Source organism: Ammospiza caudacuta, chromosome 13 (genome assembly GCF_027887145.1).
Source record: "Ammospiza caudacuta isolate bAmmCau1 chromosome 13, bAmmCau1.pri, whole genome shotgun sequence".
Lineage (NCBI taxonomy): Eukaryota > Metazoa > Chordata > Aves > Passeriformes > Passerellidae > Ammospiza > Ammospiza caudacuta.
In genome coordinates, this window is record NC_080605.1 from 15,658,601 (window position 1) to 15,675,736 (window position 17,136).

General features: G+C 50.3%; 1 protein-coding gene across 5 annotated transcripts in view; it reads right to left on the bottom strand.

The window, feature by feature from the left end:
* Positions 1-938: 938 nt before the first annotated feature.
* Positions 939-17,136, bottom strand: part of CPNE2 (copine 2) — a 50,348-nt gene continuing 34,150 nt past the window's right edge. For all 5 annotated transcript variants that reach the window (XM_058813786.1, XM_058813784.1, XM_058813787.1 and 2 more), the window contains 8 exons: positions 16,509-16,595; positions 16,279-16,338; positions 13,435-13,568; positions 12,711-12,765; positions 8,431-8,482; positions 7,373-7,506; positions 3,539-3,775; positions 939-1,517 (listed from right to left, as the gene is read on the bottom strand). In XM_058813786.1, the coding sequence (XP_058669769.1) occupies positions 1,410-1,517; positions 3,539-3,775; positions 7,373-7,506; positions 8,431-8,482; positions 12,711-12,765; positions 13,435-13,568; positions 16,279-16,338; positions 16,509-16,595 (867 nt within the window). In that variant the 3' untranslated portion in view covers positions 939-1,409. The remainder of the gene's footprint in view (positions 1,518-3,538; positions 3,776-7,372; positions 7,507-8,430; positions 8,483-12,710; positions 12,766-13,434; positions 13,569-16,278; positions 16,339-16,508; positions 16,596-17,136) is intronic.

Consider the following 17,136-nt stretch of genomic DNA (forward strand, 5'->3'; position numbering starts at 1 on the left):
CTCTTATGGAAATAAAAGTTAAAAAAAATTTTCCAAAGCCGCAGACTTCGATCTGGAAGCTGAGCTGCATACAGCATTATTTTTAAACAAGCCACCCTTCAAAGGCTGCTTCTCCCTTTGGAAAAGGGTGGTGTTGGTTGTTTATTTTCCCTTCCAGGAGGTTTTGCAAGGCAAAAATGTTTCTCAGAACAGTCCCAGCTCTCCCAAGGGATGGGGTCTCACCCAGCGCTGTGCTTGGAGCCGACTCACTGTGGGACAGCCCGGGGCCCTCTGTGCTGGTGGCAGCAGTGACAGCCACAAGGCTGCTGGCAGAGAGCACAAGCAGCAGCACACGTCTGTGCAGGCTTTCTATGGGGACAGCAACCTCCCACTTCAAAGCTGCCATTAATGGGGAGGAGACTCAAGTCAAGTCTGCTCGAGTTTGGAGTAGGGCTGGTGATCCCTGCCGGATATTCAGCAGCACACTCAGCTTCAAAAGACCTTAATCTGGTTAGGAGCAGCATAAAGCAGCAATTAGCACATTGCTGATAAGCAGCTCAAAGGAGCTGCTGGAGAGCAGGATTTCATTACCCAGCCCATCTTCTCCGCGGCAGCAGGGAGCTTTTGTTACTCAGACTTGGAAAATTTTCTAGAGTTGGAGCAGCAGTGAACCGTGAAACTCCCTTTGATGGTTTGTTGTGGGGTCACCAGGCTTTTCCCAAGCACACAGACTCAGCTCAGGCAGGCATTAAGGGCATCCTGCCTTCCCCAGGGTATCCACCTTCACTAAATCTCCCTCTGGGATGCTGCCATTGACAGTGTGGGGCTGATCCTGGGCACTGCCAGCACAGCAACTGAGGGACCAGGACTGGCCCTGTCAGGGTGACTCCAAACACTCCAAACACCCAGACAGTGTAAACCACTCCCAGCCCTTCCCATCTAAGAGACTCTTGTTTTAAATGTCCAAGTTTCTTTATTAACCTGAGTATAACAAATATAACATGTACACAGTATAAAAATGAACACAGAACCTGACAGGTGTACAGGTACAACACAAATACGTAAACTATACAACAACCAGTTCATTGAATGATAATATATTAAGCATTTCATTGCTTGGAAAAAGCAAGTTTTGATCATAAAAATTGTATTCTTTACCACTGAAATTATACAAAGTACATTCAATACTGAAAAGTGACTCAACGGAGCAGGACCAAGGCATGGCCTGGCTGCTTAGTGTTACCTTGGGCCAGGACTGTACAAAATGAATCCAGACACTTTGCTGGGATGCCTCTTAAGAACTTAGCAATTAAATTAAGAAGTACAAAGTGTTTCAGGGAGGGTATTCTTCTCTTAAAAGCATGTGGGACGTGCTTTTGGCAGGACCACCAGGCTCCGGCAGCATGCAGAGGGCGCAGCCTGGCACGGCTCTATGCGGGCTCCGAGTTGATGGGGGGCAGGTTTTGGTGCTTGAAGTACTGCACCACTTGCTGGGGCAGCTCTGCCAGCACAGCTTTGGCCAGGGTCTCCTTGGGGACCTGTGAGCCAAAGGGAACCAACACCAGTGTTAGGACAGCCACAGGGGACTGACTGAGCAAACATGGCTGGGCTGGCCCAGCTATAGATCTTGGCATTTAATACCCCTTAGAGTCCATTGATAGCTAGCATTTTATACACCAGGGATTATTATATTCTATACTACCACCCTTCCCTCCAGGAGAGAATTCACTAGTACAGAGGAATAAAACATCCTGGGTAGGTCAGAAAAAAACAGGTGTGAGTGGCAGGAGGTGAAATAGAAAGACACTGATAAATTGCAAAGAAGGGTAAGATAAGCACAAGATCCATCCTTGGCATTTAAACCCATGCTAGTAACAGCCTCTGTCCCAGAGTTGTCTCCTGGATGATTGCAATGGACTCATCCCACAGAGGGGACGTACAGGGCCAGTGCCACCATTGCCCTTTTCTACAGGGGATTGGGGGCATGGGGCTCCTCCTCAGGACAATTCAGCACAAAGCCCTTGGTGTGTGGCACATCACGGGTGCTGGATGAGGCCTGAGTGGGAGTCACCAAAACCAGCACAGGGCTGTGGCAAGGGGCGTGAGCCCAGTGCTGCCCCACCTGCTGCAGGAACCCTGGTCCTACTCTGAGTCACTGGTTTTTGCTCCCACCTGTCTGACCACAACAAGGGGTGGAGAAACACGGCAGGCTCAGGTGGAACCATTAAAGAGCTGCAGAGCACAAGCCACCCCTCCCTGCAGTGCTGATCTATGTGATCCACACCACAGCATCCCTGAGGCTAAGACAGAGCAAGACAGGCAGGTACCTCTTGCCTCTGCCTTGGCTGTTCCACTTGCAGGGTGATTTCGAGGTCTGGAAATCCATCCATTTTTTTTTATCTTGACTTTTTTTTTTTTTTGTCAAATAATTAAATCATATATCCCTACATTATCCAAATCATGTGTCATCAATACACTTTCAATTAACCTTCCTCTATATTTCCTAGTATCAAAAACAATAACCAACTGTCATCATCACTCCACAACCACCCCCAAATAAACATGGAATTAACCCCAGAACTAATTTCCCCCCCCCCCAAAAAAAACCAAACAAAAATACAAACCCTGATGATAAATCATCAACCAATCACCCACCAATTTTTACGTTCTTGTAGCTTATAAAAAGCATGGCTGAAGATGGCAAGATGGCTGCCATACACACCCAAGAACAAGAGACTTAGTCTTAACTTTAATGTTAGTTTTTGCTAGGAATATACATGCAAGTATCAGTGCTCCAGTGTAGATGCCCTGGATACCTTAATTAGGTAGATAGCCCATCTCCCCCGGGATCCTTCCCTGTGATGGTGTACACAGGGGTCTTATGTTGACGGAAGAGGCTAGGATTTGACTCCATATTTCAGAAGGCTTGATTTATTATTCTATTATATGTATTACATTAAAACTATACTAAAAGAATAGAAGAAAAGGTTCTCCTCTGAAGGCTAGCTAAGCTAAGAATAGAATCAGAAGGAATGATAACAAAGGCAGCTGTCTCAGACTGTCCGAGCCAGCTGGGCTGTGATTGGTCATTAATTATAAACATCTAAGACGGGCCAATCACAGATGCACCTGTTGCATTCCACAGCAGCAGATAACCATTGTTTACATTTTGCTCTTGAGGCCTCTCAGCTTCTCAGGAGGCAAATCTTAGGGAAAGGATTTTCATGAAAAGATGTCTGTGACGGATCCCTCCCTGCCAGCCCAGCCCATCTCCCCTGGGATCCCCCCCTGCCAGCCCAGCCCATCTCCCCTGGGATCCCTCCCTGCCAGCCCAGCCCATCTCCCCTGGGATCCCCCCCTGCCAGCCCAGCCCATCTCCCCTGGGATCCCTCCCTGCCAGCCCAGCCCATCTCCCCTGGGATCCCTCCCTGCCAGCCCAGCCCATCTCCCCTGGGATCCCTCCCTGGCATCGCAGCCCATCTCCCCCGGGATCCCCCCCTGCCAGCCCAGCCCAGCCCAGCCCATCTCCCCCGGGATCCCCCCTGCCAGCCCCACTCACGTTGCGGAAGTTGCGGAAGGGCACGAACTGCACGATGTCGCGCACGGCCTCCTCGCCCGTGTGCGAGCGCAGCACGCGGCTGTCCCCGTCCAGGAACTCCATGGCTGCAAAGTCAGCGTTGCCCACGCCCACGATGATGATGGACATGGGCAGCTTGGACGCCTGCACCACGGCGTGCCTCGTCTCGTCCATGTCGCTGATCACCCCGTCCGTGATGATGAGGAGGATGAAGTATTGCTGCGGAGGGGAGGGCGCGGGGTCAGAGCCAGTCGGAGGCCAGTACAGATGTCGAAATTCAGGACATCCCTCTGGCTGTCCTGGATTACCAAGACCCCTGCCAGGGGGCTCAGAGACCTTGGCACAGAGCCCAGGACACCTGTGACTTTGATTATGACCCATGGAGCAAATTACCAACCTTATATGAAGATCTGCAAGCCAGGAAAGTATAAGTAGAATAAGAATTAGTTTGTCACAGCGGGAAAAATAGATTTTTGGGGTTTTAAGAATAGGTGTTTCAGGAGGCAAGATGGAAGAATTTAAGCGTGTCCAGCCTTTCTCCTTCTTCTTGGCCTCCATCTTCTGCTGTGATGCTGGCACTTTTAAATTGGTTTAGAGTAGAAGCTCACTGGCTAACATAAATGATAGGTATTGGGAAATAATTGTAAATATTGTACACGTAGTTTGTTGTATAAAAAGATAACACAGCCCTGGGGCAGGCAGAGTGCTTCTGTCTGTCCTGCTGAGTGGACCTTGGCAGGCCAGGAGAAAGGATTTTATAGATAAGAAACAATAAACAACCTTGAGACTGAGAGCTGAAGAGTTCTGACTCCTTATTTGCCCACCAGGCTAAGAAAAAAGACTTTCTAACATATCTCAAAGTCACTCTGAGCAGCTAAAATCCCGAGACACACCCTCACACTGCAGCCAGGACTCACACATATCGAGGGGTGGCAGGGCCCCTGGAGATTTGGGGGTGAGCTTCACCATTTCCCAGGTCAGCTGGCATCATACCCTTCAGCAGAATCCAGAAATTCAGGTGCTCCTGTTCTCCCTGGTTTTTGAAAGATCTTGAACAAACAACAACCAGCTCCCACTCCAAAATATTTTTCTGAATTACTGATTTACTGTACTTAATGGTGCAAAACAAAATCAACTTCTAAACTGCACAGGATCTCTGTCAGGGCTGGGAGGAATTCAGGGTTGGGACAGGAGCCCAGCTGGGAAATGAAATCTCCCTCTGCCTGCACACAGTGGGGTGGGTTTTGGGGTGTTGCCATCAACATCTCCCTGCTCTGAGGGGGATCATCTCCTGCATTGCCCTGCCAGGCGGTGGGGCCATCCCACACTGCTCAGAGCTCCTGTCCAAAGCCATGGCTGTGGGATGCCCTGAGGGGGATGCAGAGGATGTCAGCAAGCTGGGGGATGACAGAGCAGCATTGGGAACTGCTCCCCTTCCCCTGCGAAAGGGCTGCTCCTGCTGCTCCTGCAGAGCTGGGGAAGGATGGACAGAGATGGACAGACGGTCATGCTGGACTCAGCTCTGCAAACCTGGAGCATGTGGACCCCCAAATTCCCATCTCCTCTGTCTCCAGGGAAAGTAATAGCTCAATTTTGGCACATTACAGAGCTTGTGTGTGCTGAAGAAGTGACGAAAACAAGCACTTAAGAGCATTAAAGCCCTTTGTTCTTCTCCTCATTCTTTCCATTTCCTCTGAAAACCGCTAGTGCAGCATCCTGGAAAAGCAAAGGAAGGAGTGCTGCCCCAAGACTGTTTTTCTGGTCTTCCTCCAGCCCACATCCCCTGAAACCTTCCCTAAGCTTCATCCACTCTTGATGATCTGCAGTGCTAAACTCCAAGTACTAACAAGGCTGGGTAGAGCTTAAACACAACTGAGGACACTGGTGAGATTTTCCCAAGCCAGACCCTTCCCCACTCCAGCCCCTTTTGATGCATTAACTTGGCCTGCACAGCACAGTCCAGAGTTTAGTTTTTATCTAAATATAAATTTCTGAGAGCAAAACATGGTCAACCAGAAGTCTGCAGGGCAGGACTGCAAGATCTGAGTCTGGGGGACAAGACTAAATTTCAGGAGAAGACCTGCACTGGTCATAACTGGAAGCTGGACTTGAACCTCACCCCATCTGGGAACCAGTATGGGAGGAAGAGTATGAAACCTTGAGGGGAGCACCTGATAATGACTTTCAGCTGATTCTCCCTTTCCCTGCCTGGCCTCTCTCCTGGAAACATGGAAAGGGTTATTTCCCTTTGTTCCCTTTTTTTTCTGTAAAATCTGTAACAGGATCTGAAAAAAAATGCAGGAAAATATGCAGGAAAAGGGGTGGGGAGGCAGAGCTTGTCAAATGTTTATCACAACATATTTCAGAGGTCAAAAGAAGTAAGAGCTGATGCTGGGGATCAGCCTCAAAGCCCAGGGCTGCTTGGGGTGATGAAGCAAAGGACCAGGAGGCACTGCTGGAGAGCATCAGTGGGAGATTCCCCAATGAGCAGTGACAGTTTTGGTGGTGCCAGTAAATGACAGCAGGACAGGGGTGCTGGTGGCACCTCTGGGCTCCAGCTGCAGTACTCAGCCAGGCTGGCACCTCTGCCAAGCCACAATCAGAGCTGCTGGTGCACAGGGACCAGGCTAGGGGGTCCATCACACACCAACCAGCAGCACCTGCCTCCTTTCTCCTCTTTTTCTTGTTAAAATGGCTGATCCCTGCATCCACATGGGCTCTGGGATGATTCCCAATCCATTTGTTAATGATATCAGCAGGACTTGGAGGGATTAGGCAGCACTGAACAGCATGAGGTGAGAAAAGGGGAGGTTTGGATGCAGGAACCCTGCTGGAAAGGTGAGTTTTAATTCCCCAAAGCTTATTAATCCTTCCCCAAGAGCCAAGTGGTGTAACACCCCTCTGTCCCTCCCCCAGCCCCAGGATGTTTTAGTCTCCCATCCCTTACGAGCTGAGGGCTGTTTGTGATCTATGTTGCTATGGAAAAACTACGAGGATTTTTGATTTTATTTGAAATGCTGGGAGCAGGCGAGAGCAGGAGGAAGAGGAGGGCAGGTTCAGGCAGCCACTCAGCACCAGGGGTGGCTTTGATGCACGAGCTGAAGAGGGGATGGAAGAGGAGAGGACCCCGGGGGAGTGAGATCCCTCATCAATAACGCTTTGTGCTGCCAAAAATCCACCCGAGCCAAGCCAGGCTTGCCTCTGACGGCACTATTAGTGCCCATTATTTAAAATCTCCCTTGATTAAACTATTAGTGCCAGCAGAGGGGTGCAATTTGCATATGATTAGTGCCTCTGCTCAGTACTGAGCCCGTGGGCTCTCCCTCCCCCACTGACAACACAGAAAACAAAAAAATGAGGACCTGGATCTGTGCTGAATTAAAGCAAATTCAGTATTTCCTTATGCCTGGAGCTGGGAAGAGCAACAGCATTCATAGCAAGGCTGGGAAAGGTCCTCATGAGGAATAGGCTTTCAGTGTGATCCTGCTTTGCTCCAGGCAGGAATCAGGGAAGCTTTTACCCCAAAATCTTGTGCCATGCAACTGCTGGTGCCCAAGCTGAGCTGTTTTGGCCAGCAAAAGCCAGGGGCCAGATCTGCCATCCTCCACAGGCAGCCTGCTGCCATAGGGACCCAAGGGAGCTCCATCTTGCAGACTCCAGATGCTCTTCACACCCCTAAGGGCACACCTTGGTCAGCACTGGCAAGGCTGGACCCACAGACAAGGGGTTTGTGTTCACAAACACAGCTCAGGGTTTGTGTTCCCCAGCCCAGAGCCACCAGGATTGCCATCTGATCATGGAATCTCACAGACTTACAGATGCAGTTTCTTGTTGGGTGGCTTGAGCTGCAAAACGAGCCACGTGGTTGATGATGGGCGAGAAGTTGGTGGGGCCGTAGAAGCGGATGTGGGGCAGGCAGGCAGAGTATGCTTGGACAATGCCCTCCACACCTTCAGGGAAAGCAGAGAAACAGGCATTACAGAGGGTCACAACTCAGGACCACAGCAAACCCAACCAAGAATCATTGGCTCATGCTGTCATGGAGCTGAAGTCAGAGCTATTCCCCCCATTTCCTGACCAACTCATCCCAAATTTCTGAATATCCAAGCTTTGCTCTTCAGTCACTTTGTAATGGGTCCTCAGACCTTCTGTGGTAGGGAAGTGCTCATAGTACCCACAGTCAATGAAAGCATTCCTTAGGACTGTGAAAAAATCTCAGAATCAGCCAAGGAGGAGGAGCGAAAAGAAAAGCAACTCCTGGTCCCTGAACATAACCAAAAACAGACAGAGGGTCCATGGTAGCCCTAGTATAGATAGTAGCCCTTACCACTCAGGATTTGAGCAGTCCTTCAGCCATCACTGTGAGCAGCTATCAGCTGCTAAATGGAGCACTGAGTCTGAATTCCCCATCTGCTGAGCAGGCCTTGTGTTTCTTGCAGCCTTGCAGGGGGAGCAGACGGCTGGTAGGACACACCAGACAGCAGAGCGAAGGCGGATTTTACACAGTCTGAATCCAGCTGCAGCTTACCCTGGGCCTTCCTACACACCCCCAAATTTTCTGTGCTTTCCTCTGAGTGTGCCTTTAGTGTGTGCTCTGCTTCACCATTCATGTCTGTCCCTGAACATGCCTTGAAAAATCCCCATGATCACAGAATCATGGAATGATTCAGGTTGGAAGGGTCCTTAGAGATCCTCTTAGTGCCAACCACACTGGCATGGGTGGTGATGCCACCCAGCAGATCAGGTTGATCAGGGCCCCATCCAACCTGGCCTTGAACACATCCAGGGATGAAGGAGTTACTGAAGAAATGCAGAGGAAGGACAGAAGGCACTGAAGGCATCTGAGGAGTCCTAAAGGACTGGCAGATGTTTACCTGAACAGAATGGATTCCTGGGGTTGAAGTTTATGGCAAACTCATGGGATACCTGTGGAGAAGAAAAGACCCAAGTTAATTTGGAGGGTCAGTGCAGGGCAGGTAGCTCACTAACAGTTCAGCTGATGCTGCAGGGCTGGTTTAAGTGTGATGGTCCCCTGGAGCAGAACCAGGTGGCCACAGAGTTATGGTCCACACAACTGCTGGGTCAGTGACACTTCCCAGCCCTCTGCTACCCAAACAGCAAACACAAACGTGGTCAGGGCTGAGCAGCACTTGAGGATGAACCGGTTCTCCAGCGCCCTCATCATGGAGCCTCCTGAAATTACCACACCAGACATTCTCCCACAGTTATCACAGCAGGTCTGTCCACGTGGCTTCCTGCTGGCTGCCCAGAGGGGAAGCAGGCAGAAGGGATGCTCCCAGCCAGCTGTGCCATCTCACCAGTCACTAGGAGAAATTACTTCATCCTGCTTCAGGTTTTAAAGAGAGAAAACTCAAACTCATCACAGGGAGTGCCAGTCCTGGCAGCATCTCCATTCCCCATCTCTCTGCACAAGGATGATGCAGCAGGAGGGAAGAAGACGCAGAGTGAGCTGTGCTGAAGACCTGGTCTGGCACGTCAGGTACAATGGCAAACCAGCAGCTGATTCACTTCATCCTCTGGGTCAGCATGAGGGTGAAAGGCAGTGTGGGAGAGGTGATGTGAAAGCTTGCGTGTGATGGACAGCACAACCTGAGCTGGTTTTCATTGCCTATGAACCCATCCTTCCACCACAGCACATCCAAGACCCTTTGGCTTTTCCAACACCTCCTTTCAAGCTTTCAGAGGGAGCTGGTTTTGCAAAAAGGTTTTGTGGCAAGAGCAGAGAGCCCTCACACCTTGATCCCTGGCTGGTGCACTGGACAGCAGTTGCTTTGGACCTGTCTCAGCAGCCCAGCTGCAAGAGTGGATCCTGGCTTCCAGTATGAACCTTTCCAGTGCTGGTGTGGGTCAAGAACAACCAGATTTGTGGGGTTAGACATTCCCCACTCTGCTCCCAGCAATTTAGGCACTCTAAGAAGAAAATAAGACTCAGGAGCATCAAGGATGTGCAACTGTCTCTCCCAGCACCTCTGAAAGTTGAAGGGGTGATTTGGGCCTTCAGGCCACCAGCTCAAGGCCTCTGAAACAAAAAGCTCCCACCCTGTTCGTGCCAGTGTTACAAAACAAGGATATTGTCTCCCTCTCGGAAGGGTGGAGGATTGCTGAGCTTTCCAGCAAGGGAATTGCTTTGGGACACACAAATTCCCAGTGCTGGCAGAAATGAGTGTCCTCCAGAGCTGTCTGAAGGCAGAGCCCGCCCGAGGCTGCGAACGCAACACGCGTCTGATTCAGACTTTCCAATTATGCTGGGCATTGTGTCCAAAGCAGCAGAAACTGTTCTTACAAGAGGCTGTGGGGTGGGAAACAGCAACCAAACAAAAGCAAAGTCAACCAAAAGCCTTCCCCATACTGCAAAGCTGATGGGCTGCCTGAGTGATGACCGACTACAGCCTGCCCAGGTCTCCCCAGGCCTGCAGAGCACCCACAGCCACCAGGGTAGAGACAAGATGAATATATCACCGTGTTTTGCATACATCCCTTCTCACAGAAGCCTTCATTTTGGGCAATACACCCAAATTCAGTAATTCAGTTGACTTGTGGTTGTAAACGGGCTTGCTTTTTTTTAGAAGATGTTCAAAATTCTGTCATGAGTATTTATAGACAAGGCAGGCAGAAATATTTCTATGTTTTGCTCTGCAAAAGAGGGGTTTCTCTTTCTTTTAAGAAGCAATGAAATGGTTTCAAGCTGTGTTCCTCACTGTCTACAGAGCCGAACCCCTACGTGGCAGAAATGCTGCAAAACCTCCTCTGGAGTTTTTATGAATTTTACATATATATAAAAATACATATCTACATATACATATCTCCTAAAAAAATCAACAGGAGGGCTTCAAAACAACAAAAAACTTAAAAGAAAGGATGTCATTCCCTATTCAGCTTGTACTTTGAAAACAGTTTCTGTGGAAGCCAGATAAATGTACATGGAGCACCTACAGGTATCCCATTCCCCAGTAACTAACTCAGAGGGAGAAACTTTTGAACCACCCCAAAGGGTAAGAAGAACCTCACAGAGGGTTCTCTGCCACCTTCAGAAGGAATCCCATCGCTGCCATGACTCAGTTTGCCTATACATATATATAAAATATATACAAGATGTAAATATAAATATGGCAACAGGATGGAAAGCCTTGGAGGTTTCACATCAGTCAAACCACCACCTTTCGGCTAATCCCATCTCCCAAACCCAGGTGACCGGTGAGGCTCCAACATTTAGAATCCCCCTGTCTGCTGCTGCTTTGCCTTTGCTCATCCCCCAGAAAGCACAACCCATCTGCTCCCCTCTGCTGTTCCCTACTAGGAAGCCACTCGAGGCTCTCCACAGAGCTGTTACACGGCTACAAAGATGTTCTTTGACATTTCCAACGCGACTTTTGTGTGTGAAACATCTCGCTCCGACGGGCGCCGGAGAAGAGTTGGGGGAGCCATGGCAACGGGAGCACAAAGCACCATTTATACCTCTTGTGTCTCCTGGCAATCTTTGCTTGGGTCTGAGGGTCCCTGATTTCTGTCCACTGTCACACAGGGCACAGGATTTCATGAAGAGCTGCTGCTTTGGCTTTGGAATTACACAATGAGCCTTGACAGCCAAAAAATCATTAATGAGTGAGTGGAGCCAGTGATGCTTAGAGAGAGCTGGGGAGAGAGGAAGCCCCAAGCTGGAGTGGTGCGGGGAGATGAAACAGGGATGGCCTCACTGATAACATGAGACAACTGATGGGTCATGGGTGACCTGTAGGCATGGCCCAAGCACCTGGGGAGGAAGAGGTTGCTCCCCACTGGGCTTTATTTGGGCTTAGAAATAATTCTGGGGAAAACAAGGTATTTTTTCTGGTAGCTTTTACAGAGCATCTTCTAGCCCACAGGAGGCAGGTGCAGAGCCCCCAGCTCTCATCCTGAACCCAGTATCCACCTCCAGTCTTGCCAGAAGGGCTGTTTCCAACACAGCAATGCCCTTCCTGTGGGCACTGACTCACACACAGGATGCTCTCTGTGACAATCCCGAGCTGCTGCGCCCTTTCCATGCCTACTGCAGTTGCCATTCCCATTTTTCTCCCCAAGTAACAAATCCCTGGCAGCAGCTGGCTCTTAGACCTTGGAAGCTGCTTACCTAGATTTTCCCAACAAAAGTGGTAAAGTGACAGACCAGAGACATTTGCAGGCCAAGGAGGATGAATCAGCTCCAAAGTGCACATGGAGGGATCTCATTCTGTGGCTGGCAAACAGCAAGAGCTCCCACTTGAGTCATAGAAATTCTGGCTGCTGGGAGGGCAGGGAAAAGCACAAAGCTGGAGCAGGCAGGACATCCCCAGCCACGAGGGCTGGCAGGGATGAGCTTCCCAGCTCAGCTCCCAGCTGCTCATGACTTACATGCCCTGCTGTGCTCAGCCCAGAGCACAGCTCCCCTCCCACAGAACACAAAGGGCTCGCTGAGATCCAACCCCAGCCTGGAGCTGGGAACACCTCAAAAGCAGCAAGCAGAAAGAAAATGCACACGAAGGGCGTGAGCAAAGAGCAGCCAGAAGAGCCAGCCAGTAATTAATGGTGGTGGTGTCCCAGCACATTGTCTCAGCCCTGAGAAGATGCTCCCCATCTGCCAGCCAGGCTGCAGGAACAGCCCCATTCCCTGCCCTCCAGAAGAGCGGGATGTGCAGCTCAGCCCTTGTAGGACCAGTGTCTAATCCTAACCAAAGATGATCAAGGTGGATTTTTGGGTAGGCTCCTTTGCTTCTGCCCTTGCAGGTTCTGCCTGTGCAGCATCAAATCAAGGCTCCCAAGCTCCCAGCCCCCTTCCACACTTAGCTGCCGTCTGACACATTCATCCAGAGGCCTTTTCCCTTCCCCAGAATTGTTCCTGCCTTCTGCCAGGAAAATGAATCAATGCCTGGCTCTGCCTATTAATGCCAGGGAGCTGCTGCTTTCATGCCAGTGCAGAATGAAGGAACGGGCTGCCTGTGCCCCATCCCTGCCTTGCTGCCCACCCACACTGACACATCCCACCGGCTGAGATTCCACAGCTGCCCTTTCCCCCTCTCCCCAGCAGCTTTTCCCTGACCAAGCCCTGGCAGTTCTGCGCCTGCCAAGGCAATTTCAGGACAAACCCATCTCAAACACTCAGGTGGCCCCAGCACTTCACCTTCCAGTCTGGCGGGAGCTGGGCGCCGAATCCCAGAGCAGGAAACATCTTGTCCCTAAAGAGAAGGAGGAAAACATATGGGTGTACTGACACACACAGAGCAGGCTTGCACAGCTTCTCCCAAAGCATGCAGTGCTTTTCAATGGGAGATAAACATTCTCAAGAGAGAACAGATATTCCCCCTTGGATTTGATCTTTAGAGAAAAAGGAGTCCAGCTTTGCTCTGTTTCCCACAGAGACCTGGAATATCCTCTTGCCCAAACACTGCATCTCTTGCAGGCATGTAACCCTGGAGATTTTAAAAAGGGAGCAATCCATTTTGGTCACAAGAGCCATCACAGTGAGAACAACAGACTTCTGCTTTGTTTTCTCTATCAGTGTCTGAGATGATATTTTTTTGATATTTCCTCCACTCCCCAGGATGTCTGAGGAATGAGGCAGTCCGGGGTCACAGCTCTGGCAGTAAACAACAGCAAGCTGAGAGCACCTGCCCCCAGGAGAGGATGTTCCACCTCTGCTAACATCCTTCCCCTCCACAGCAGCAGTGGGGGGAGAGGAGAAAGCCTGTCCCAACCCTCTCCTCCTGCATCCGGAAGTTTATGGTAAATAACATCCTTAAGGTATTACTAAGCCCTGGATCAAGGCAGATGCATCCCAGAAGCCTCTTGGGAAGCCAGGGAAACATCTGCAGACAGGGGTGATGGCAGAAGGGCACGGTGCTTACGAGTCATAGTCCTGGATGATCTGGCCCACAGCCCAGATGGCTGACAAGTACTCGTTTGTGCCCAGGGGGTTGATGTAGTGCAAAGAGGAGGGCTCCTGGGGGTTCCCATTGGAAGCTGTGAAGTCAATCCCAACCTGGAGAACAAGAGGCATAAACCCATCCTCTGTTAGCAAATGCCACCAGAGACCTGACCACCAATCCTCCACTGCTGTGAGGCCCACACACAGTTCCCTCAAACCTCAAACTTTGGAAAAAAGTTTAACAAAATCCATTTCTTGCAAGAAATTGATTAAATATTACATTAGACAAAGTAATTCACTCTTTCCCCTCCAGTTTTCACCAATGAGCATCACACAAGGTGTCCTCAAGCAGCCCCTACTCCTGGAACAAGCCACCACCTCCTCCAGCTGAGGATTCTCACTCCCATCTCCCAGGGATCAGGAACTGAGCAGCCCCAGGGCCACCAGGGTATCTGGATCTCAAGGTCTTTGACCAAAGCATCAGAGCCCTGAACAGACCTTTCCCTGCAGGCAGGAAGACCAGCTCTTCACCAGGCTTCCCCAGGGACCAATATATGCTGAGCTCTCAGGGGACTCTGTCAGGAAGGCACTAAATTAGGCTTTCTATTTAAAGGCATTTGTAGAAATGCCTATCTCAGACCCAGATAAATCTGGCCAGGAGAGGAGAGATGCTGAGCCACCCAATCTGATGTGACTGGGAAGGAAGAGCTGGGACCAGGCAAACAGGCAGCGTGACTGCACTCGACTGGTTTGCTTTGCAAGAGGCAAAACACAAAATAACTCCAGTGCCTAAATCGAGCTCAGGGATTTTGAGAGAGATTTTGCTCTGCATCCATAATGGGAGAGGACAAATGGCAGTTTGCTTGAGAAGGGACCTTGGCCTGGCTGGGGGAGGAGGACATCACAGCCCAGGATGTGCCACCACCTTGTGCCAGGGTGGCTGGAAAAGGGGCATGGCAGGACAAGGGAGCGTGTTTTAAACTGCCAGCGTGTGGGTTTGGATTGGAGATAAGGGAGAAACGTTGCACGAGGGTGGTGAGGCACAAGTTGCGCAGAGAAGCTGTGGCTGCCCCATCCCTGGAAGTGCTTAAGGCCAGGTTGGACAAAGCCCTGGGCAAGATGGTCCAATGAAAGCTGCCCTGGGCAAGCTGGTCCATGGCAGGGGGATGGAATGAGATGATCTTTGAAGGTCCCTTCCAACCCATACCATTCTATGGTTCCATGAACACCTTACTTCTTTGTCAAACAACTGTACTGTTTCATCTTTTATGAAAAATCCTTTCCTTAGGATTTTTCCTCCTGAGAAGCTGAGAGGCCTCAGGAACAAAATGTAAACATTGATTATCTGCTGCTGTGGAATGCAGCAGGTGGATCTTTGATTGGCCCATGTTGGTTGTTTCTAATTAATGGCCAATCACAGCCCAGCTGGCTCAGACAGAGAGTCCAAGACAGAGCCTTTGTTATCATTCCTTCCTATTCTATTCTTAGCTTAGCTAGCCTTCTGATGAAATCCCTTCTTCTATTCTTTTAGTATAGTTTTAATATAACATATATCATAAAATAATAAATCAAGCCTTCTGAAACATGGAGTCAGATCCTGGTCTATTCCCTCAACCTGAGACCCCTGTGAACACGGTCACACTATACAGCCTCACCAAACCTGTGGTTCACCTCTGGAACACCCCTGCACACAGCTCTGGCCAAGCCACCATAGCCAGAGAGCAAGAGGGAAACTGAGGCACGGCGTGGGGTGGAGTGAGACAGGCAGGGGCCCTGGTGGTGCAAGCAGTGTCACCAAGAGCAGCACTCAGGCACTGGGTCTGACAGGGACACAGCTGCTCTGCTTCCAACACAGGGCACACAGCTGAGCCCAAACCCTCTTCCCTGGTTTCAGCCCTTCCCTCCCTCGGTGGGGAGGGCACCAGTGGCCTTTCCAAACTGCAGGGGGTGTGTGCAGCATCCTCCTGCCAGCTCAGGTGTTTCTGCAGTGCTCCCTTTGGAAACACACCCTTTGGACCACAGATGCCTTGGGAGGAGGAGCCCTCCAATAACCAGCAGATCTTTAGATGGGGGAAAAATTTCTGCATTCAAACCTAATTCACACAAGGGCTCTGTACTACCAATAAATTCACTGATTTTCTCTTCTATTCACTCTCCAGCACCCAGAGCAAAGCACACAGAGGCAGAGCAGCACACAAAAAGCTCTCCCAATCATTGCTGTTCCTATGGCAACTCTTCCTCCTCCTCCTACTCTTCCCCCATCACGTTTTCAGAAAAAACAACAAAATACAAACTGATCTAACTGTGAGTGCCTGCAGATCTCTGGGTACTGCACCAGGAAAGTTTGCAGAAATTGAGAAGCCCACTTCTGCGTTGTGGTGGTTTCACTCAGGACTGACATGTTCTTGCTTATTTACTCCTGACAAGCTGTGGTCCAGCTTGAAAAAAGGTGGAAATGTCAGTAAAAATGCAGAAAAACATCTCTATAACATCCCAAAGCCTCCTAGATGGGCTCAGAATAAGGAGAGCTGCCATAAAAAATGGGGGTGGTTAAACCTTGAAATAGAAGTTGGTGACACTTTGTGAAGGGTCAGAAGGGTCTTTTTGAAAGTCTGGCCTTCAGCCAAAGCCCAGCCAGCTCCCTCCATGCTACTGGATGTACCTCAGCATCTCCAGAATCCCCAAACCCACATGGTTTAACAGCAAAATGGGCAGCTCCTGTCACCCCAAGCTGGTGCCAAACCTCACACAGAACCTCACTCCCCAGTTCTGCCCATCATATAGGTGAGACTACTACTGGGCAAAGAGAAGCAAAAGTCCTTACAGTGAACATCAGCTGGCAGCCTCCCAGGATGTAGTCCAGGAAGGAGAAATCTCTGGTTATCTGAAAGAAAAAAACAAAAAAAAAAAAGCAGTGTTTCAGCAATTGTCATAATTATTCAGGCTATGCAGGCCCTTGGAAACACAAGGGAGGCAGAGGATAAGGGATGGGGGGAGCTGGAGAAGACCCAAGCTCAGTCAGGGCTGAAGGAAACCTCTCAGTAACACACTCACCTTGCAGGACTTGACAATGATGATCCCAGAGTTCTTGTAATTCTTTTTCTTCTTTTGCTTTTTGGGGTTGATGCACTCCAGCTCAAGCTGTAACACACGAGCCAGGCCCAGGTGTGAGAGCAGGGCTGGGCTGTGCCCGTGGCTGCAGATGCCACCAGCAGCATGGCCTGGGGGCAGCCTCCCTCCAGTGAAGAGGAGGAAGATTTTATTGCCAGGCTATAGGTTGCAAATCCAGAGGAAAAACGGGCTCAATGCCTGCCTCTGGCACCAGCACCTTGTGCAGTCCTAGACAGAGCACTTTCATGCCTTTGTGCCTTAGTTTCCCCAGGCAGGAGACACAATGCACCACACATGGTGTTTCACACCTCTCTATGCCTTGGCCAAGATCTCCTGGCCTGCAATCCTGGCGGAGACAGCAGTGCAAAGCTCTGCTATGCAGGGGTCTTCACAGCACCCCTTCAACCAGGAGGCACCTGCCAAGGGTCTTGGCCAGCACTGCAGGGCAGAACGGGGACACCTTTGGCACAAAACTGCTGTTGAGCTGCACTCCTGGGGCCCAGGCTGCCCCTGCTGCAGATGCAGCCCCAGCAGCAAGTCACACCTCCCCTTCTGCCCCCCCAAACCACAG